At 39.1% G+C, this 21,792-nt stretch overlaps 2 protein-coding genes across 9 annotated transcripts; both read right to left on the bottom strand.

Annotated features, from left to right (window-relative positions):
* Window positions 1-165: 165 nt before the first annotated feature.
* ap1ar (adaptor related protein complex 1 associated regulatory protein) lies at window positions 166-12,290 on the bottom strand. 4 transcript variants are annotated; one of them, XM_051419132.1, is made up of 10 exons: window positions 12,094-12,290; window positions 10,091-10,139; window positions 9,979-10,005; window positions 9,553-9,578; window positions 9,344-9,440; window positions 9,061-9,159; window positions 8,158-8,222; window positions 7,612-7,685; window positions 7,350-7,472; window positions 166-6,070 (listed from the first exon to the last, which is right to left on the bottom strand). In XM_051419132.1, exons 1-10 carry the CDS (start codon window positions 12,162-12,164, stop codon window positions 5,799-5,801), a joined length of 903 nt encoding a protein of 300 aa, XP_051275092.1. In that variant the 5' UTR covers window positions 12,165-12,290; the 3' UTR covers window positions 166-5,798. The 4 variants fall into 4 exon arrangements, with proteins under 4 accessions (XP_051275092.1, XP_051275093.1, XP_051275094.1 ...); XM_051419133.1 differs by having other exon boundaries at window positions 8,158-8,219; XM_051419134.1 differs by lacking the exon at window positions 9,061-9,159.
* Window positions 12,291-15,096: 2,806 nt separating this feature from the next.
* Window positions 15,097-21,022, bottom strand: cfap100 (cilia and flagella associated protein 100). 5 transcript variants are annotated; one of them, XM_051419122.1, is made up of 16 exons: window positions 20,912-21,022; window positions 20,501-20,592; window positions 20,323-20,394; window positions 20,129-20,232; window positions 19,777-20,008; window positions 19,600-19,664; window positions 19,092-19,255; window positions 18,836-18,916; window positions 18,243-18,415; window positions 17,777-17,861; window positions 17,522-17,564; window positions 17,258-17,412; window positions 16,833-16,962; window positions 16,097-16,299; window positions 15,908-16,001; window positions 15,097-15,443 (listed from the first exon to the last, which is right to left on the bottom strand). In XM_051419122.1, the coding sequence occupies exons 2-16, from the start codon at window positions 20,517-20,519 to the stop codon at window positions 15,318-15,320; spliced, it is 1,746 nt and encodes a 581-aa protein (XP_051275082.1). In that variant the 5' UTR covers window positions 20,520-20,592; window positions 20,912-21,022; the 3' UTR covers window positions 15,097-15,317. The 5 variants fall into 5 exon arrangements, with proteins under 5 accessions (XP_051275082.1, XP_051275085.1, XP_051275083.1 ...); XM_051419125.1 differs by having other exon boundaries at window positions 20,501-20,561; XM_051419123.1 differs by having other exon boundaries at window positions 20,917-21,022.
* Between the last annotated feature and the right edge of the window lie 770 nt (window positions 21,023-21,792).

Here is a 21,792-nt window from a genome sequence, read left to right as displayed (position 1 = left end):
AACGGTGATTTAGCGACAGTGAGACGATTATTACGCTCATACATACTCTGGTATCGAGTACTCAAATATTTTACTCATTTATGTACAATAATCTGTCGTCTATATCTACCGGTTCCACTTCATTATCTCCTGCAGTGGAACAAAGAAATGCCATGACAATGCAAATATGCAAAGACAACTTTTATTTACAGAGAAGTCCGAGCTGCACATTTCATCTTGTAAAGCTGTTCAGTCACAAACATGTAAAGAAATAAAAATCAACCCGCCTCCCTCCAAAAATCCACCGTTATACAGTTCTTTATACATGTGCACAATTTATTCTAGTTTTGGGACAAACTCTCTGTCAATGGACAGGTGAAGATACAGAAGATACTTTTTTTTTTTTTTTGGTCTCATTCAAGAAAAAACTTGTAGTAACTGTGAACCAAACTTAAAAACACCACATTTAAATGTATTGTTACTTTACCGATGTATTAAACATATTGAATAATCTAACAACTTGACGCATTCTTCCAAGTTGTAACATTATTACCGTCGGTTTTATTACACATTTTTGTAACCCGTGATAAAGTAATAAACCAGAGGAGCCCAAACATAGATAAATAAATAATAATAAAGCACTTGTAGATGCAAAATGGTATTAGGATCCCAAGTTTCCCTAACTGACTGACTTACACTACACTACACACTCTGACTACACTTTACTCACAAATAATAAAACCACATAAAAAGTGATTTATATGATATATATATATATATTTGTTAGAATCATCTGGCAGGTCAAATCTAACCTTATGGCAGGTAAACTTTGGGCAGCACTGTAAATACACTTATAAATCATAAATCATCATTGGATTATCCAACACATTCGGCAGGTTTGACTACGTTCAGCTTGTTCATTTTGTCATCAGTGAGGAGTTTACTCGCTGCACATCCCAGAGGTCACCTGGTTTGATTGACTGGTGATCAAACAGGTGAATAATCAGCGATCGAGAAGGTGACAGGAGACACATTTTAAATCAAAAACAAAATTAGGCAATCACACATAATCACACAAGCCTTACTCTACTTACTTCAAAATCCAGAAATATGAAATGTATCACTTCCTGTTCACAGCAGAGCTTTACCAGGCACAGTCTGTTCGGGACAGCTACTGAGTAACGCTTCCATGAACTGACAGGAAGTTGAATCACTGTTATAGTTTAAACACAGACCAGCAAAGGGGACATTTAGTTTTGTGAAATTTAATACAGATTATCAACAGCGCATTCCTACATCTTGAAGCAACTAGAGTAAAGCGACGCTTCCAAAAACCTCAGACGGAGGAGCACTGGCCTGCTCCACTACGACTGTAAAAAAAAAAGGTTGAAGAAGAAAAAGATCTTTTAATGCTGCCGGCTGCTGGTTGCATGGAAATGTGTCTCCTGTCACCCAGGCAGCCATTGTAAATATGAATTTGTTCTTAAGGTCTTATAAAGCTTAAATACATTTTTAAAAAGTGTGTTGCTCGGCCAGAAAAAAAACTTAAAATGAGTCTGTGCTGCATGACCTGTGTGCTGTGAAAACCAGAATATCAGTAAGATAAACAGTCTGTGAATGTGTTGAATCAACTCTTTGTAAACAGTATATATGTACCGTATCATATGTACTGAAAAATCTAGTTTCCTTTCAGCTATTTCCATCTATTCTTTGCATCATTTTGTCCTTTTTTTGTTATTTACTTGAGAGCCTCAAACAGCACGCTTCCCCACCCAAAAGCTAAAATTGAACTGTGTAGCATGCCTTTAAAGGACCAGTGTGGAGCATTTAGTGGCATCTAGTGGTGAAGTTTCAGACTGCAACTGACCGCTCGCATCTATACTCGACGTCCTGGGAATGAGAACGGGTTGTGAAGTGTGTACGAAAAACTATGAAAGAGAAATGCGAAAGGCCCCATCTATAGCCAGAAATCTACAGCCGGTTCAACATGGTGGACGGAAGGCGCTCCAAGGTGTCTGTAGATAAAAACGGCTCATATCAAGGGAATGAAAACATGATTCCTATATTCAGGTGATTATAGACTAATGAAAACATATCTATTAATATCATTTTCCATTTCTGCCAATAGAGCCTCCTAAAAGTTACACACTGGACCTTTAAAGGAGATACAGTAAATACATTCAGCATACATTAAGGAGGTTATTTGGTTGTTTGTCCCGTGACTAAGTCATATCATTCTGGGAATTATAGAAATGAGCAAATACTACAAATAAGATACTAGAACTAACTTTTATAAAAAATAATTAGCTGTACAGTGTGAACAGGCTTACAGTTTTATTAACAGTATCACTGGGACTCAAGGGAGCCCTGACCCACAGCAGTGCTATCTATGTTCAACCAGTGGAGCTGTGACAAAGAAACACACTCAGTGCAGTGTATAAAGCAGAGGTAGACCCAACTCTCGTCTTAGGATTCATGTACCTCTAGTTCAGCTTTGTAGAACATCCAGAGATCTACTTTTTAAGTTCAGAGTGTAGATTTGTGATTTGTATTAGGATGGGTGCTGCCTGTGGTTCTATAAATCAGGGGTCTCAAACTCAAACAGAATTTTTATTTTAATTGTATGTGAAAGAGTAGATTAAATCGATATGATAAGAAAAAAAGGTGGATTGTGCTCTCAGGGAGGGCCGGCAGTTTGAGGTCCTGGCGCTAAAGTCTTGTACTTTCGGTAAGTGTGCTAAAAAAACACTCAAACATTGACACAGAAACAACTGACTTCCAGCAGCAGCTCACATTAAGGTGATGATACCTCGTGTACACTTGGTCATTACAGTGAGTGTATGGGATGCCCGATACATTTCTCTATTACATTTTATTTCTTTTCTCTTAGGCTCGGTGTGACAAGGAATGTGAAGATACAGGTTTTTTTGTTGTCGTTTGTTTTGTTTTTTTTTACAGAAAATTACAGTGATTAATCAGAGATCACGTAATCACAGCAAAAAACATAATATTCAAATGTGCTCAAAACAATATTATTTTTAAATTACACACTCAAGCAAATCAAGCCGTGTCTCGTCTACACACTTCTACAGTAGTGCACGTGTGTCCGATCAGTTTCCTATTCAAACAAGTGAATCATTTCAGTGAATGTCTCCTATGAGCTGCTAACACCAAATTAAAAATCCACACATTGCAGTGCAATCAGTAAACTACTTTTGATTCACACAGATTAAATAATAAATGCAAGAAACACTATCGTTTCAACTCATGCTCGACCGTACGTGATGGGTCAAAATATCAGGATATAAAACTGTAACGCAACAAGAACTGGAACAATGTATACAGCAGCGTTGGATCAATTGTAGCAACATGACAAAGTTTACACCACTGAGTCATGTTTGCATGTTTGGTAACCTTGATCTTTTTTTCCCCCATCCAGACTCCACAAAATATTGCTTATAATATTAGCAGTGAACAACAATCAGATTATGATTCATGAAAGTTTCATATCAGATTAAATCAAAAGTCATTACACAAGATTTGTTTCCTAAATACACCAAATGCCAGCAATGATTCGGAAATCAGTCAAGTCTCTTTTAAAGGTGGCAAAGGGAGTGATTTTAGTTTTTAGTGAAGATTGTCCCACCTATTCTATATTCTACAATTATTCCCCTGTATTTCAGAGCAACTATTCACATTAACAGTAAAATTATTTCACTCCAGTTGTTTAGATTTGAGACGTATCACATGAAGTTAGATCTAGAATAACATCCAGAATTAGTGCCATCAAATTATTGCTAATTACAGTTTTTTCATTTCCATATTGTTTCATACCGTTCAGGCTAGTGTGGCAACTCCTGAACCAGAGATTTTTACATTTAAAAATCGCATTTAAAAAAGGTCCAGTGTTTAGGATAAAGGGGCATCGTTTCGCCCTCCATTTCCAACCGTTAGGGCAAAACTATGGTGCTCCAAAACACGCAAAAAACTAAATTAGCCCAATCTAGAGCCAGCGTTTGGTTTGTCTGTTCTGGGCTACTGTAGGCGACCCGCAGCGTCTGTGGATATAAACATTTTCACTCATTTTCAGGAAACAAAAACACAATGATTCTTATTTTCAGGTGATTATACACAAATTAAAACACATCTATGAATATTAAATTCTGTTTCTGCCAACAGAGCCTCATATAATGTTACACACTGGACCTTTAAAAGATGTGCAGTTTAGAAGCCGGTGATTTAGAGTTTTAAATATTTGTTGGAATAAGGAACCTGGCTGCTGGTTTGCTCATCCTCACCACTTAAAATCTCATTTACCTTCTTTTTGCTTTATGCTTTTGCAAATCAAGGACAATTATATGCAAATTATGTTGAGCTGCATGAAGAGCTGCTGTCCTTGAGAATCCATGATATATAATGTATGTGTTGAGGACGTCATGGTGCCTGGCAATGATTCTGCTGTTCTGTGCTATTGGTTTTGACATAAAAAAAAGGTCTTTTAATAAAATCTAAGAGTCCAAAAAAAAAAAATGACATTGGGTTTATATAGAGGAATCATTGTATGTGCTTAATTATGTTGTTTTATAAAAAAGTCTCTTGTTAGATGTTCACTAATGAAAATTGAGCATATTACTGAGGGACAGTGAAAGTGTTTTCATGCTTGGGCCTCTTTATTTTTATTTTTTATGAATACGAGCCTGTTAGCTCTGAGAGGTGGACAAATTTAAATCAGATATGAACGTGGTTTTGAGGAGTTATCCTGTTTGTTTGTTTCATAAAATATCAGAAAATGCCTTAATTCCAGTCAGAGTAACATTTGGTAGAGCCCAGATTGGCCTTTTTACTCTGCATCATATTAGGCTACGCACCCATGCATAAGCTGTGTTTATTATAGATCACTGTTGTTGTGCAATCAATCCAAGATTCAGAAGAAAATTGATGATAAATACCCCATCAACTCCCCCCAAATCCTCGGTCCAGGCTCAAATGTAGAAACAGTGATGGTATTATTATTCTGATTCATCAAAACAGTTTAGTATAATGTACCTTTTCATAAGCAACCCTTATGTGGAATTCAGTTCCTCTTTTGCCATCATGCAATAACTCTATACAACTGAAAGGCAGAGCTGAACCTAAGTAGAGAAACTGAGGGCTGTGTGAGGATATTTTTTCTGTAGTTTGTGTGTGTGTGTTTTTTTCTTTTTTAAATACACTTAAAGACATGCTGACCACTGACCAAGGTACTGGCCTCAGAACTACAGTTGCTTTCCAGGCACTGCACTGTGGCTGCTAAATAGTTCGGACAGGTCAAATGCAGAGGACAAATTTCCCTGCTGGGATTTTAAAAAACACAACGTAACTTCATAAGTTACACTCCATGACTCACTCCCCCCCACCCACCAACCAGTGAAAAACGTCCATAAGTGACAACAATTCAAAAAAGCAGCCATCTGCTTTTTTTCATTTCAGCGTAGCTTGGCAGCTTCTGTGAGGTCATCAGAGCACTGTGCATTGAAAATAAGCACTCACTGAACAATGTGTCAAATGGTAATGGATGGAAACTGATCAGTTCAAGTTACAATGCATAAAATGGTCGGCTAATTTGGCAAATGAAGGCACTGAAAGAATGAGTGTTTGATTAAATACATCTCCACACTGTACTGCAGTGTAGAGATGCACAACATATTCCCGCAGCATCAGCGTCTCATATCACAGAATATGAAGAGAAAGTAAGTACATTTCCATTTCATGAGGCAAAAAGCTGGTGAGCTTTGACATGAAGAGAACACACAAACAAACGTCTCCTTTGGTGCTAGACACTATCTGTCCTGGTTGTCCAACCTGAGGCCACGGTCCGAGGTGTCCTCAGAGGGAGTGTCTAGGACAGGATTGACAAACCCTTGAAATTCAGTGTCTGCATTGTCCTCTGGATGCGTACTCACAAAATCATTCTCCCACTCCAGCGCGTTGGAGTCTTCGGAGGCCGAGGTCGGGCCGCTGTTCATCTGCTTGCTGCCGGGCCTCAGGGCTGCACGCAGGATGTCCTCCTCCGTCCGAGACCTCTCCCAGACCGGAAGTGCACGATTGATTCCTGTGGCACGAGGACACAAGCTTTTATTCTGACAGCAGAATTCACTAAAGTCAGAAAACTGCTGCGGGCAGTGATCTGGTGCTTCAGAGAGAATCAAAGAAATCTGTTTCTACTCAAGACTAATCCAAGATTAAAACTTTACAAACTACATTTAACTGTATTTGTATGGATTGAATAGAACCTAACTTAGATGCTATATATGTATATAGGATCTTACAATGAGCGCTGACTTGACCATTTATATCCATCAGGCTGTAATACAAGAAAAGTAGTAGTGGGGAAAAAATAAGAAAGTGCCATGAGCCGTAAAGTATAGCAGCCCTTATGAAGCCAAAGGGGGACACACAGTCCCAGAGTGCCCTGCTTTTGAACAATGCATAATAATACCAACAGCCCTTTGTAAATTATATTAAAATGAAATAGATAATAGAGAAAGTGGGTTTTAATAGACAAAATTGACGTGAAAAGAAAACACATATTGCTGAAAATAGTTGCTGATTCATGTTTTCCTTTACATACTGACGTGCAGGAAAATTTGAACACTTTTGTTCCAACTGACACATCAGGAGGAAAATACAACTCAGTGACATCCCCACAGTCTGGCAACAGCACAAAGATGACCGAGACGAAATGAATAAACAGACCGGTGCCCAAAAAACGGCCCAATAAACTAAGATCAGCAGATTTTACTGCTGATGTTTGGATGTGAAAATCCTGTCAGCTGTGAAGGATGCATTCCTCAGGAGTCAGGAGTCAGATAAGAGGAAAATGCACGCATTGAATGTCTGAACTCCGAAACTCTATTTCCAGAAGTATTTAAGTCATACTATAGCTCCCCTTGAGCACTGGCTAAAGGAAGACCACCCGAGAATCCACAATTCGGATTAGCTACTGGATAGCGACCAAGAAATCTTACATACTGACTTGTTTCACAAATGTTATTCATACATTTGGATGTGACTTTTAAAGAAGGATTGATACATATGTGATATAGTGGTTGCACTGTGCACAAATGGCCTGTTCTGCCTCTTCCTCCTCCTCTTTGCTGCAGTGTCACTGAAAAACAGAATCAGTCTTGGCCGAGAAATAACCAGGAGCTCTGGTTTGGAGGCAGAGAAAGCTCTGAGTTGGTCAGGCGTCAATCAAATGTTTAATGGATCAGTGATTTGAGACAGACCAAAAACTACTTCATCTTTGTAGCTGAAGAGTCAAAGGAAAGACTCAACAGCTCAGCAAGAGAACTTTGCTTTCCAGTTTGAGCTGAAAATGTAACTCTCACCTTCCTCGTCCTCCCACTCTAGATCCAGTGAGGTCCCGTCATCGTTGGTGGAGCGAGTCTTGGTGGTGAAGTCCCAGCTGCACTCTGTGTTTGGAGTCACCACGTTGGTGTCAGAGGGCAGTCCTGGAAACAAAGAGGCAATTATTGTGCATGTTACGTTTGTACCTTTCCATGCAAACGCAGTATACCCTGAGCTTATGAACAAATGTATGTATACCTGTATATTAATAGTAATATAATCAAGGCTTGATGGTTCACTTACTGTTACTCCTAAAAGCCTCTGACTGGGCTTTTATATTCTGCAGGTGGACGTCAAAATCCTCCCCTGAGGTTTGTCTGGAACAGGCCATAACAACAATCAACACAACAATAACAGTAACCGTAAGTCATAACTCATAGCTTTGACCTCCTGCTAGAGGTTTTTCTGATAACTGTTCTTTAAATTTGGATGAGACAAGAGCTAAATACTGCGCTCAGCTCTGTGCGCTTGTAGCTCCTTTCTGGCACAGTGAAGATTTAGTTAAGCATTGAATTCTGAGACCGGATACCTTGTAGTGCTTTAATATCTGTTCTGCAGCCTACACACTGCGAGACTGCAGGGTCAAACAGTGTGCTCACATTATTAAATCAATGTTTCTGTTTAGAGCTTAAAAAATGAATACTTAAGATCCCTTTAAATACATCCAGCACTACGGTCTATAAAGTATGTCTCCTTTAGTACCTACTAAAATCTACGCAGAACCACATGACCGCAGCTTGTCCTCAGCTAAACAACAATCCCGTTGTCTAATGAACTTAAGTGACTCACTTTCTTTGCTGAGTTTCACCGCCGGAGCCATCTGCTTTGCCCCGTTTCCTCTGGGCAGACAGCTGCTAACAATAAAACCACAGATCAAGAAAAAAGATCATATCTCCCCATGAATAAAACACAGACTATATTAATAAAAAACATTGAACAAATTCAGTGTTATTAAGGAAAGGTGAGCAAATAACTTTAACAAAACAACACCAGAAAAAGCAGTGGGATGTTGAATGAGAAGCAAAGAAATATGTAAATCTTTTACAACAGTCCCATTTTCATTATAAAAAGTAAATGAAAAACAGTTTTTCCTGCAGGAGGCCTTTTTCTGAAACAGTATAGGAAAGATATAGCCATGATTTTGACCTCACTGCAAGACCATTATATGCCAATAATCCACATTTCTCTATTCGGTGATGATAAAAGCCAGGCAAAAATAATGATATTATTTGCCACGTGGGCTTCATCTTTTCCTCCTTTCACTGCTTGTGCTTATGAATAAGGTTAATGCCCAGTTTTATGTCTATTGGCACCACTTGGTCCTTGCTGTATATTACACATCATTTACTGGATGTTATTCCATCCCGAAGTAAAATAAATGTGTCTCTTCTGCTTCTCTAAGATAAAGTGATGGAAATATTTATAATTAGCTTTGTTCCATTGCAGCTATAATGTGTCTAAAGGATTACTATGAATGCTTACAACGCTAAGAAGTTGTTTGTCAGGTGAAAGAAAGCACTGAAACAGACAACAATATCCCCGACAGGACAACAAGGACTTGTTAATGAGGACAAAAAGGAGGCTGAGGACTTGCTGGGAAGCCTCTGCACAGGGCCAGCAGGTTAGAGGAGAAGTTGTTTTAGCCAAGCAGTAAGTCAAACTGGCAGAAGGGAGCGCTCAGTGCCGCCTCACCTCCTTCAATTTGCGTTCACGTGCCAACCTGGCGGCCTCACGCTGGGCGGCATTTCTAGCCTCTTCTTCTAGCCTTAACTTCTCCTCTTGTGCCTCTAACTGAAGCAGAAATAACAAAAATGAAACAAACACAAAAACACAGAACAGAAAATTACAAAACAGAAAAAACAATGCAAGCAAATTAAAAATAAGCAAAAATATGTCTTAAACATAAAAATGAAATAACGGGGACTGTTAATCTAACAAAGACCTTTAAAGATGCTCTTTTAGAAGTTTGTCTTACCTCCACTTGCAGCTTCTGGTCTATCAGCCTCTGTTTGTCTGTGATAGCAGTGTAGCGGTGCTCCTTGAGGTGCTGGATCTCATCTTCACTGATGGGCCTTATAAAAGAAATAAAACATACTTGAAGGCAAACTGCTCTTTTTAAAAACACTATTTTTATGAAGGAATATTCGTGATTATGTTTTTTAAGGTTCACAGCAGGTCTCTTACCTCGGGCAGGGCTGTGGACTCTCAGCCTGCAAAGCAACAAACAAAATCTTACCAAACAGCAATGTGAAATGCATCTTCCCCGCTGCACTGTTTGACTCAAGTGCTACTAGTCTGGGACTCTGCAGACAGTAATCGAATTACTCCCTGACTGCTGTACCACAATGATGGGTGCGCATTGGGGCACCCATCATTTTCTATCCATCAGTGGAGGATGGCTAATGGGAGTCTGACAGTAAAAAGTACCCTGGGAGAACCAGCATAATTCAGCTTTTAATCAGACCTACGTCTTATACTCGAGTCTATTACAATTTAATTGGTTCCTACACAGCAATAATACAGTTGAGAGAAAACTCACTGACAATGTTTTTTTTTCCTTAAACTAATTTGCTGAAAGGCTCTAACACACATCAGGAAGATCAGACTTACCTCATCGCTCTCTACCAGATTTTCAAACTGCAAAATTAAAAGTCAGAATTAGACAAATAATATTATACTGAATCGTCATTATTACATTTGTTTTTACAATTACGACTCATACCTCTATTGTGTAATGCTCCCCCGTGGTACTACTTCGGAAATATTTTGACCTGCATGAATAATAAGAGAGCGTTAACACACCTGTAATGTTAGACAGTAAAAAGTAGACGATGGCTTAAACAATTAAAAGGCGCGGTAACTATTATAATCCAGTAAACTGGTTTTCATATTCAGCAAATATTTCCTCCAGATCCACTCGCTTCCTCCGTGTGTGTGTGTGTGTGTGTGTGTGTGTGTGTGTGTGTGTGTGTGTGTGTGAGTAACACAGTGTACACAGCCATGCTACAATTACCACAAAACTGTAGCTTGTGATTTTACTGTGCTGACTAATTTGGTTTGGTGTCAGTAATTGGGCAGCTACAGTATCACAGTGTGTGTGTGTGTGTGTGTGTGTGTGTGAGACACAGTACAATTTGTATATATACATCTCATGTAATAGCCTACATTTAAAGTAGTAAATAAGTTTGGAATCTTAAAAATGCTTGGGAAAAAAAGTCAATGACTTTCATTAATGACCAAAAACCTGTTTTGTGGGTTTATTATTGATGTCCTGACAATATGTTTACATGGATGTATTTTAATTCGTAGCTTGACCTTTGAAAAATAAATAAGGAATCTCTAAAGATCCAAGGTATGTAGGAATGTGTGCATTTAAGAGTTAATGGCTTAATTGTTTTTTCAGATATTTTGACGTGTGACAGCAGGATTGTTAATGATGCTTCAGTCTTAGAAAGTGAATACGAGGACCGTGGAAGAGGCTCGCCTACAGAGAATGCAGCCATAATTAACAATATTGATGACAACTGTGTGTTTTGTGCCATCACATGTCAAAATGTCTGCAGTGAAACTGGTCCATTGATCTCTTTTTGTCTGAAACCTTGAGGCAAGTTGCACTCGCAGTGACTTCACAGCTGGCGGTTGGACGGGTTTTGTGACATAACTGACCGGGAATGTAAATATATATAAAAGATTGTTAAAAATATGTGAAGATTGAAATTGGTGAGATTAAATCGAGGTCTCAAAACTTCTATAATCTGATAAAGAAAATGATTGTGAAATGTTATAATTTGTCTTCAATCTCATAGTGTTAAAAAATATCACGAGACAATTGTTCGGTGTATTGTTACATCACTATAACTGACTTATTAATTATTTTAATAATATATTATTATTTTCATTATGTCCTTGATAAAGTTAAGATTTAATAAAGTTTTTAGGATGTTCAATCTCTTGTTTATGTTATATCCTTCTTTCTCCAACAGCGTATTAAGTGTAGAACAAAACCAGATGGTTTCATTTTACGATGGTTAAAACCTGAGCTAAATAAATAAAATGTATTAATACAGCACATTTAAAACCACCAGAGAGCAGAACAAACTAAAGTGCACAGCAAGTCTGTAAAAGAGGCAAAACAAATACGTGCACACATTTAAAAACATAAAAACAGAGACTTGTAAGAACAATATGTAATAAAAAATATTACATTATACATGTTTTATATTTATATGAGAGCTAGTACTTGTCAGCTCCAATCAGTGAAAACTGAGGAAAAGAGTGTGAAACATGTTGCTGCTGGAAGAGAAATAAATCCTCCCATAAAAACCATAAATTATTAACATTACATTTGGTGACATTATAAGGGCCTGCACAAACACAGAGAGCTGGATCTAACACATGCACCAGGGTTGAGACTGAAGACAAATATTGATCTATAATCATTAATAAAACCCTTCAAACAAACCCTGGATCAGCCTTTATGCTGAACTACAGGTCCCGACTGGTGACAATAAGGGGTGGGGTCTTGATTTGTGTTGTGTGGCTGCAGGTTAGGACCCCCCCGGGTTACACCAGACTAACACACTGAAGTGTTATCGGCTCTCCAACTTCGAGCTAACGTTAGCAGCAAGTAACCGGATACTTTTCCCTTTTTTTTTTTTTTTTTTTTTTTTGAAATGCTAACAGTTAGCTCGCCTAGCTTTCCTTTTTGTTTCTTACTTAACTCACCCGCCTCCTCTCTGGATCCGGTTGGCTTCCCTCCTGAAGAGCCCGACACACTGTGCCCAGCAGTTACCCATCGCATTGTCAGAAGATGTGCTGTTATCTGGCTGCCCGAGCTGCTTAATGTCCTGCTGACAGCTGCTGCTTCACTGGAGACAGACACATCTCCACAGGGCTGCAGCCACTTCCTCATCCTCCTTCCTCTGCGGTGGATGACAGAGCACACACACACACACACACACTGGATGCTTGACATTGCCACCTGCTGGCCCTTTATGGTCATTTTTTTATGTACATTCGTGGCCAAAAGTTTTGAGAATGACACAAATATTAATTTTCACAAAGTCTGCTGCTTCAGTTTTTATAATGGAGATTTGCATATACTCCAGAATGTTATGAGGAGTGATCAGCTCAACTGCAGTTAATTGTAAAGTCCCTCTTTGCCTTGAAAATGAACTTTATCCCCCCAAAAAAACATTTCCGCTGCATTTCAGCCCTGCCACAAAAGGAGCAGCTAACATCATTTCAATGATTCCTCCGTTAACACAGGTGTGGGTGTTGATGAGGACAAGGCTGGAGATCAATCTGTCATGAGTGAGTTAGAATAACAGACTGGACACTTTAAAAGGAGGATGGTGCTTGACATCATTGTTCCTCTTCTGTTAACCATGGTTACCTGCAAGGAAACACGTGCAGTCGTCATTGCGTTGCACAAAAAGGGCCTAACAGGGAAGTTTATAGCAGCTAGTAAGATTGCTGCTCAGTCAACCATCTATCGGATTATCAAGAACTTCAAGGAGAGAGGTTCAATGGTTGCCAAACAGGCTCCAGGGCACCCAAGAAAGTCCAGCAAGCGCCAGGACCACCACCAGTGCAGAGCTTGCAGCAGGCAGGTGTGAGTGCAAGACTTTTGGAGGAAGGCCTGGTGTCAAGAAGGGCAGCAAAGAAGCTGCTTCTCTCCAGAAAAAACATCAGGGACAGACTGATATTCTGCAAAAGGTACAGGGATTGGACTGCTGAGGACTGGGGTAAAGTCATTTTCTCTGATGAATCCCCTTTCCGATTGTTTGGGGCATCTGGAAAAAAGCTTGTTCGGAGAAGACGAGGTGAGCGCTACCATCAGTCCTGTCTCAAGCCAACAGTAAAGCATCCTGAGACCATTCATGTGTGGGGTTGCTTCTCAGTCAAGGGAGTGGGCTCTCTCACAATGTTGCCTAAAAACACAGCTATGAATAAAGAATGGTACCAGAACGTCCTCCGAGAGCAACTTCTCCCAACCATCCAAGAGCAGTTTGGTGATGAACAATGCCTTTTCCAGCATGATGGAGCACCTTGCCATAAAGCAAAAGTAATAACTAAATGGCTTGGGGAACAAAACATAAAGATTTTGGGTCCATGGCCAGGAAACTCCCCAGATCTTAATCCCATTGAGAACTTGTGGTCAATCCTCAAGAGGGCGGGTGGACAAACAAAAACCCACAAATTCTGACAAACTCCAAGCATTGATTATGCAAGAATGGACTGCCATCAGTCAGGATTTGGTCCAGAAGTTGATTGACAGCATGCCAGGGAGAATTGCAGAGGTCTTGAAAAAGAAGGGTCAACACTGCAAATATTGACTTGTTGCATGAACTCAGTGTAATTTCAATAAAAGCTTTTGATACTTATGAAATGCTTGTAATTATATTTCAGTATACCATAGAAACATCTGACAAAAACACCTAAAAACCCTGAAGCAGCAGACCTTGTGAAAATGTAATATTTGTGTCATTCTCAAAACTTTTGGCCACGACTGTAGGTTTTAGGTCAAGGTTAGTAAAGTATGTCAACAACATTTTAGTTAGTTATGGTTATTATTGATATTATTAATGTTATTATTATTTATTTTAGGTCAAGGTAAGTATACGGAAGCCCATTTCCACCAATATGATGCGGAAAAACAAGGATTCTTTAAGTCATTATAATGAGAAACTTTCTCAAAATAATGATTTAGTATCTCAATATTTTGACTTTGACTCAAAATAATGAGAAACGTTCTCATTATTGTGACTTACTAAGTCATCATTTTGAGATGCTAAGTCAAAATATAAAAACAAAATAGACATAAACTACTATGTACAGTTATACATACATAAAAAACAAAAAAACAATAACATTTATAGACAGTAGACGAGAGTGCAAAGAATGCTGAAATAAATATACGTGCAGGTTTCTTCATGTACACATGAGGTAGGTGGATATGACGGTATATGCAGTACGCACAGAATAGGTAGATATATTTAAATTATATAATTTATATTTAAAAAAATAAACTTTCAACAGTGGAAAAATAAATGCTAGTTTTCAGGTTCAGTGGATGTTGCTGTGTACCATTGCCACCTTGTCTGCTGTCTACAAATGTTATTGTTTTTAGTTTGTTTATATATACATACACATATATGTATAACTGTACATAGTAGTTTATGTCTATTTAGTTGAGCTTGTTGTCCTGTTTATTTTTGTGGTTAGTCTGTGTTTGTACATTGAGTCCAATTCCTTGTATGTGTACCTGGCCAATAAAGTGATTGTGATTCTTGTGTACTTACAAAACTAACTAAAGTAAAATAAAAGTACACAGGAAATGTCTTCAGTTTTAGTCTCTGACAATTCGGTCAAATTCATCGACACAAGCATGAAACTGTGATGTCTAAATGACTGTGAATCAACTGACCTCACAAAGGATGCGTTCAGACAGTGTGGACAGTCCAAATCACATTAAAGCTGATCTTTATTATTATTATTATTATTGTTATTATTATTATTATTGGTCCAGATCAGATACAGATTTGATTCATTGCAATGTGACCTCAGTGTGAACAGTCCTATCAGAATTCATGTGACTTTACTGTAGATTGACATTAGTCACACGGATCTGAGAACCACTGATGTATATATGTTATAATATATATATATATATATATCTTATATATATTAAGTAAGTGTTAATATTCAACAGTTAACACAACCAGGGACAAATCAAAATGCTTTATTGTACTTTACATAATTCTCTTACACATGCATATTTATGTTCAGGCATTTTAATGCACACCATAATTATCTTTGATTGTATTTGTATATTTTATGTAATAGGCAACCCAATATCCACTAATGACACATTCTTACTCCTCAGCTGCTGTGTTGGAGGCATGATCTCACTAGTTTCTTACATAATTTTCTTTTCTTGGTTTTTTCTACTCTATGTCCTCAGGGGTGAAGAGGTAGGCTTGGATCTCATCTTCATCAGGGGTGTTGTCCACATTGCTGACTCTGACTTTCTGGGCAACAGGCATGCACCTGGGCATGAGCTTTCTCCCAATCTGAAAGAAAATGAGGTTTAATTTATCAGTGTGGACTAGTGGAGGATGTCATTAATATAAATGTGGTAATGATTTACTGATATTGTGACGTTTACAAGTGGGAATACAAAATTCGGAAAATAGTATAAAAATAGGGTTGCACAAGCTGGTAAAAACATCATATTGAGATTACGATGTGACTGATGATTAGTGTGGGACTCATCGTTTTTGCATCACAATTTTAATTTTCCCTGAAAAAACAATTAAAATCACGATGATATGAATTTTTGGGGGGGTTTCTACCAAACAAAACATCGGTTTCTTACATCTGGTGAACAAGATTTGTAGGTCAGAGCACATTTTACCTTTTCTTAACGAATTGTAGCTTCTTGCAATTTGCATATTGACCATATTGTAATAATTGATAATATTTCGATTAATTGCAGTGCCCTATAAAAAAGGCAGCTATTAAGCAAGTTGCTTACTATTTTCTTGGAGTCTGCCAGGGATCTTTCCAGGTACCTCCTCATCCTTTCTTTCTGTTTCTCTTTCTGCTCTCTCAGCTTTTCTTCACGCTGCCTGCGACACGACGTAGGAAAAGAGAGTAGATTTAAAAAAATATAGTATATTATTAAAGCCACTGCCATTTGACATTAGTAGTTACTGAGACTTACCTGCTCCTCTTCTCACTGTCCTTGATCTTCTTCATCATCTCTAACCTCTCTTCGGGGATGCTCTCAAGGCTCTGCAGCAGTAAAGACATATGGTTCTCAATATCGGACAGCTTCTCCAAGGTGCTGAGGTTGGTCATCCTGTCATCCACGCAGCAGCGATGGACGTCTGCCACCTTCTCGCTCAGAGTGTCCAGCATGACATCCTGTAAGCAAGAGGGGGAAAAAAGGAAGAGGAATAAGAGTTGACGAGACCAGACGTCTGCTGCTCAAAAGCTCAGCTCAGCATGTTCAATCAGAAAGACTTATTCATTCACAATTCTCCCTCTCGCTCTTCTCCCTCACACTCTGTCACTATCTCCTTCAGCCAATCATGTCGTTGCTCTTGCCGTCATTTCAGTGCGAAATTGTTGGGACCCTCCTCCACCCCATTCACCATGAGTTCATCATATCAAGCGCCCGGATTGAGCTCATCAGAAGTCCACTCCTCTTCAAATCCAGATCTTCAGCATTCTCTTCATCCCTTCATCACCACAGCCACCAACATCAGTGTCTAGACTTCATCAGGGGGGCATTCCTATACTAACCACGGCTTCCCCAACCACCTTCAAATTCACATTTCTCATCTTTGTTGTGCACGTCAACTAAATATATTAAATATAATCGGTCTCTCCTGATTGAAATGCCACCTTACGTGACCACTGGGTGCTGTATCTTGGCTGTCATTCTGCTTCCTCACCTGGTCTTCAGTGTTCAATGAGATGTGGAGCTGAACCTTCTGCTTGAGCTTGGCGCCTCTTGCGTTCTCTTTGCTGATTCTCTGGTTCATGTCGTTTATCTGCAGTGTTAGCTGCTCTTCGTCCTTTTCACTTCAGACAGAAAGGATTCAGCATTCAAAAGAGGACGGGGATATGGAGCAAATAGTGTACAGAGAGAGAGAATGAATGCACAAAGTTTAAATAATAATAGTGAGGCAGGTTTTTATTCCTGTGACCATAGAGCTGTAAAGTCAGACTGAAGTAGAAAAATAAAAGAATAAAAAAAGGAAGGAATATATTTGAAGTGAGGTACCTGAAGAGTTCAGGAGAGTCTGCTCATTTTAAAGCAAGACAACCGACTAAAATACACTAACAGAGCTTTGACCCTTGACCCATGTATGCTTACATCTTCTTCCTGGTTGTCTCCATGGTCTGTCGGAGGTCTTCCAGTGTCTCTTCCACCCGTGTGGAGTTCTGAATCAGGGACAAGTTCTGCTCAGTCAGCTCTGTCACCAGATCCAGCAGCTGCTGGGGATCGGTGAAGTACAGCTCTGGCTCATCCTGCAGAGGTGAGATAGACGCACTGTGAGTACTGCAAAAGAAAAATACTCAAGATGAAAAGAGATAAGTTAAATCGTAGAAGTAGATTTTTTAGTTCGGAGAAACTGACCTCATATTCTGAGTTGTCACCATCCAGTTTAGAACTTGTGATCCTGGAAGGCCAAAAAAAGAGTTTGGCGTCAGAAGAAAGCAGCATGTAAACAAATGATGACGATATATACATACTGGATATCGACGAGAACAATGATGTACAAGGACATTGTTTTTGCATTGTACTAAAAACTTAATGAAAGTCATGAATTATCCACCTTTTCTACCACCAGATAAATACTTGATTGGAGTGTGCGTGCTGGTGTTTCCTTACTGTGTGTCGCTTTCGGCTGAGGACGTCCTGGACTCTCTGATAGAAGGCAGCGCTCTACCTGGACTGGAAACCTTATTCTCCCAACCTGTGCACGTTATCATTCAAATCATCATAAAAACAATAATAATAGGACACCGGGGTCATAATGTATGTGCCTTTTTCTCTCTTGGTATAATTACACAAGTGTTATCTGTTGTTTATTTTTGACTGGGAGGACTGGGAGAGGGGGAAGGGACAAAAGGAACTGTGGGAGAGTTGGGTGTCATTTGTTTTGGCCCATTTATTATCCTAATTGTTTGTATTATTGTTTCTTACGGTGTTATAATGTCTTTCTTCACCTATCAATTAAACAAATTGTTTGTTGAAAATAGTTGTTTTAAGAGTGAGTTCATTTTGTTCATCAGAATAAACAGAGGTCAGCCATAAAGACATCTCGGTGTCACAGCGTACTTTCCGTTCTTAATACCTGACTCCTCGGGCTCCCTGTTCTGCTTGTCCTGAGCGTCTTCGTCAGACCGGACTTTAGCTTTCACAGCCTTGGTCTTCTGGGCCTCCTGCCACTCTGGAGGAGACAACTTGAACAGAAGCTCCTTGTACTTCTTGTAGTCTATCAGGATGTCTTCAAACTTTGCGAGTTCACTATGAAAAAGAAAGACTAGCTTTATGATGTGTTCACGCTGATGTATAGTTCTTCACTTCGCCTACCTTTTACCTTTTGGGTAAACGAAATGCACGGATACCACTTCTTTTCAGACCAAATACAAGTTAACTGGGTGTTTGCCAATAGCCTGTAGTGATATGAGTACTTAACAAATACAATAACAGCTCTAACAAGGGCTTTGAAAATATATAAATTGCTAATGTTGTTCCAAAATCTCCAAACTTGGGTTTAAGGTTACGCAACGTCACATGTGGGGTATTGGAGTAGGTTCATGATTAAATTTACATGAGCACATTATTGGATCCGACACCCGACACTGGTATTGAAATCAGTGCATCACTAACTAAAACATGTGCACACTCATACATGTTAATTATAAAACATTATCAGAGTGCTACCTTTTTATGGTGCCTATTTCAGCAGTCAGTTTTTTGATCTCAGTGTTCTTCTGCTGTTTGGACTGGGCCTCCCGTTCGAAACTGACAACAGAGACAAGACAACCATTTGCAGTGCAGACTTTTTAAACATCATATTCACGTCCTCTTGTTAGGACAAAACAAGCCTGTATTCAGTAGTAATTTAACAGTTAAACACTAGTTCAAGACCCACCGTTACATTTTCAGTCACAACAAGGAGTCACATCTTGACACTTACAATGTTCTGGCCTCCACGGACTTCTTCTCGTTCTCCCTGAGGAACTCTTCAAACTTGAGGTTGTCTCTCTCGATGATCTTTTCGAGCTTTTTCAGCTGCCCTTCCTCTTTTGCGATGGCCTTGTCCATCCTCAAAATCTCTGACCTCTTCGTCATCAGAGATAACTGAGGAAGGAAGGGAGGGCAGATGAAGCGAGAGGGTAAAGCCAGACATATACCGGCAGCGGTTAAAAAAAGATATTGATTGAACCAAACAACCACAGTGCAGTGCTTTAAATAATCCTTTCATGTTTGTTTAAATCCCTCTTTCATTTCCCTCCTTCATAATGTCTTTTTTGATGGTTTGTTGCTTGGGTGGGAACAATTATGTCTTAACTTCTGTTTCGGATAGCAGAAAGACATCATGCTACTTTGTTTCTGAAGTTGTTTTTCATTCCAGTGAGCCTTTCAGGTGAATCTAAACAGTTTAAATGTGAAAACAGAACTGGAAGATCAATGAAGTCATTTACCTCCAACACTGCCTTCTGCCTTTCCATGGAGATTAGGTCATGTTTGCTGTCTTTCGTAATGTTTTCTGGGGACAGAGGAGAGGACGGACTATAGTTAACATTCAGATTAGCATGTTAGCCACGGAGCACAACAAACAGGGTTATTAAAAAGCTACAAGTAGCACCTTCACAACTCACCTCGTTTCATCATGGCCATCTTCAGCTCACGTCTGCCGGGTGTTTGTTTAGGGAGAACTGTCCTACTCTTGATTTGTTTTAGATTCTTCATCTTCTCCTTTTCTTCCTCTTCCTCCTCCTCCTCCTCCTCCTCCTCCTCCTCCACTACCAGCTCTTTCTTCAGCTTGGCCATCATTCGTGCAGCGTGGGTCGACTTCTCATCAATTGGCAAAGCCAGGAATTTACGCTGCTCCTGTGTATGGAGGAGAACAGCAGCAGGACATTGAAGACACTGTGTCACACAAGTATCACGCAGTTTAAGTGTAAAACAACTTATTTATGAATTTATAATTGCACTCAAACACACACCAACCTCTTTTCGGTTCGCTTTTTCATTTATGCTCAGTAGAAAAATGCTATTACTCTCAGGCACTTTGAATGGGCTCGGTCGAGTCTCCCTCCTCCTCCTCCTCACGTCTACACACAATGTGATAAAGAATTATTTTTTTTTACAATTTGATTGTCTCTGTTTTCCATTGTAAAGATCTGTCTCTTTGTCCACTGTACCTGGTTTATGTGATTTGGCAGCACTATCAGTCTCTGAAACAACAATGCAGCCTGAGGAAATCTCTGCTCCTTCTGTTGAAGACATATTGTTAATACTGGTACACATTCCTCATCAAACACTGACTGTATTCACACTGCGTCTCCTGTGTGAAGCATTGGCATTATAACAGGTATTTACCGGGCTGTGGTGACGACATCTCTCAGGTTACTTCTGACATCTGGCTCAGGGTTTCATTTCACTGCAGGGTTACAGAAAGAAAACAACTCTTTCTGTGGATGACAAACAGCACGAACACAAATGAATTATTTATATAAATGTTCTGACAAAGTCAATTCGAGGCAACCTTCAATTTGCATTTATTTGTTCACGTCTAAAATGTGTTTATTGTTTTTAAAGGCTCTGCACAACCACACAGGTGTTTTCACTCGTTTGCTGAAACATGTAGGGAGTATATTATATTATATTATATTTGGACTCTTTAAACTGTCTTGTAGAGGCACCCATTAGCTTGCCAAACAAAGTCTAGCTGCTGTACAGGTTAACATAAAGTTAAAACTTCTCCAATTTCTATGTTAGTATTGAACTCACCGTACCGTCTGATGATGCTGTTCATGAACAGATTTAGTAGCTATCTAATGTTATAGCCTATAACTCACATCAGTTTACGTTCACTCGCTCTTTAAGCTGGGCTGTTGCGTTTGTGTACCGTTGTCATGGTAACTGTTGCCTTCAGGGTCCCCTTGTAAAAAAAAAAAAATCTCCTTTAAGGTGGATTTCATTGCTTGTATGCATTACGTAGCCTAAAATACTTGCAACTGTTTATTAAGTCATTATATTATCATTTATTTATTTAAATCTGATATTATTCTATTTGATACACGTCATCGCGCTGTATTTTTGGTCATCATTTGGTCTTTCATTGATTATTTGGTGACTAGAAACATTAAATGATGGAAAAATTCAAGTCAAACTAAGTCAAAAGAAGGCTTGTAAGACAACAATACTTTGCTGGTTGGTTTGACAGAGTTACAGGAGGGGGTCATTTTATGGGCCAGTCATATTCATCCTCCACTAGATGGCAGAGACAGATCACACAATTTGTTTTAGCCATGTTTTAGTATTTCCTTACTGCCTTCTGAAGAAGAGAAACACAGATTTCAGGACTATAAGAGATCATATTAAAGGACAAATAGACATTTCTGTATTTGTAGTGAATAGTGCACCTGTGTGTACCAGTGATAACATCTTCCTGAGTTAAGTTGACTTGCCTGCCAGCACTTCTTTTAGTTCATTGTGTGTACCAGTGAATATACTTAGAACCTGATACTGTACATTCCCTCCCACGCATCCACACATGACCCTGCACATCTCAGCTCAACAAAGCAGCCCACACACTACACTTGCTTGTAGGAAATCCCAGTGTCAGATTGTCAGGTTAAATGCAAACACATGGGGGAGTGTTGGCCCTC

The sequence above is a fragment of the Dicentrarchus labrax genome, unplaced genomic scaffold (assembly GCF_905237075.1).
Source record: "Dicentrarchus labrax unplaced genomic scaffold, dlabrax2021, whole genome shotgun sequence".
Taxonomy (NCBI): Eukaryota; Metazoa; Chordata; class Actinopteri; family Moronidae; genus Dicentrarchus; species Dicentrarchus labrax.
The sequence above is the reverse complement of the archived record's forward strand: the minus strand, read 5'-3'. Positions and strand labels throughout refer to the sequence as shown.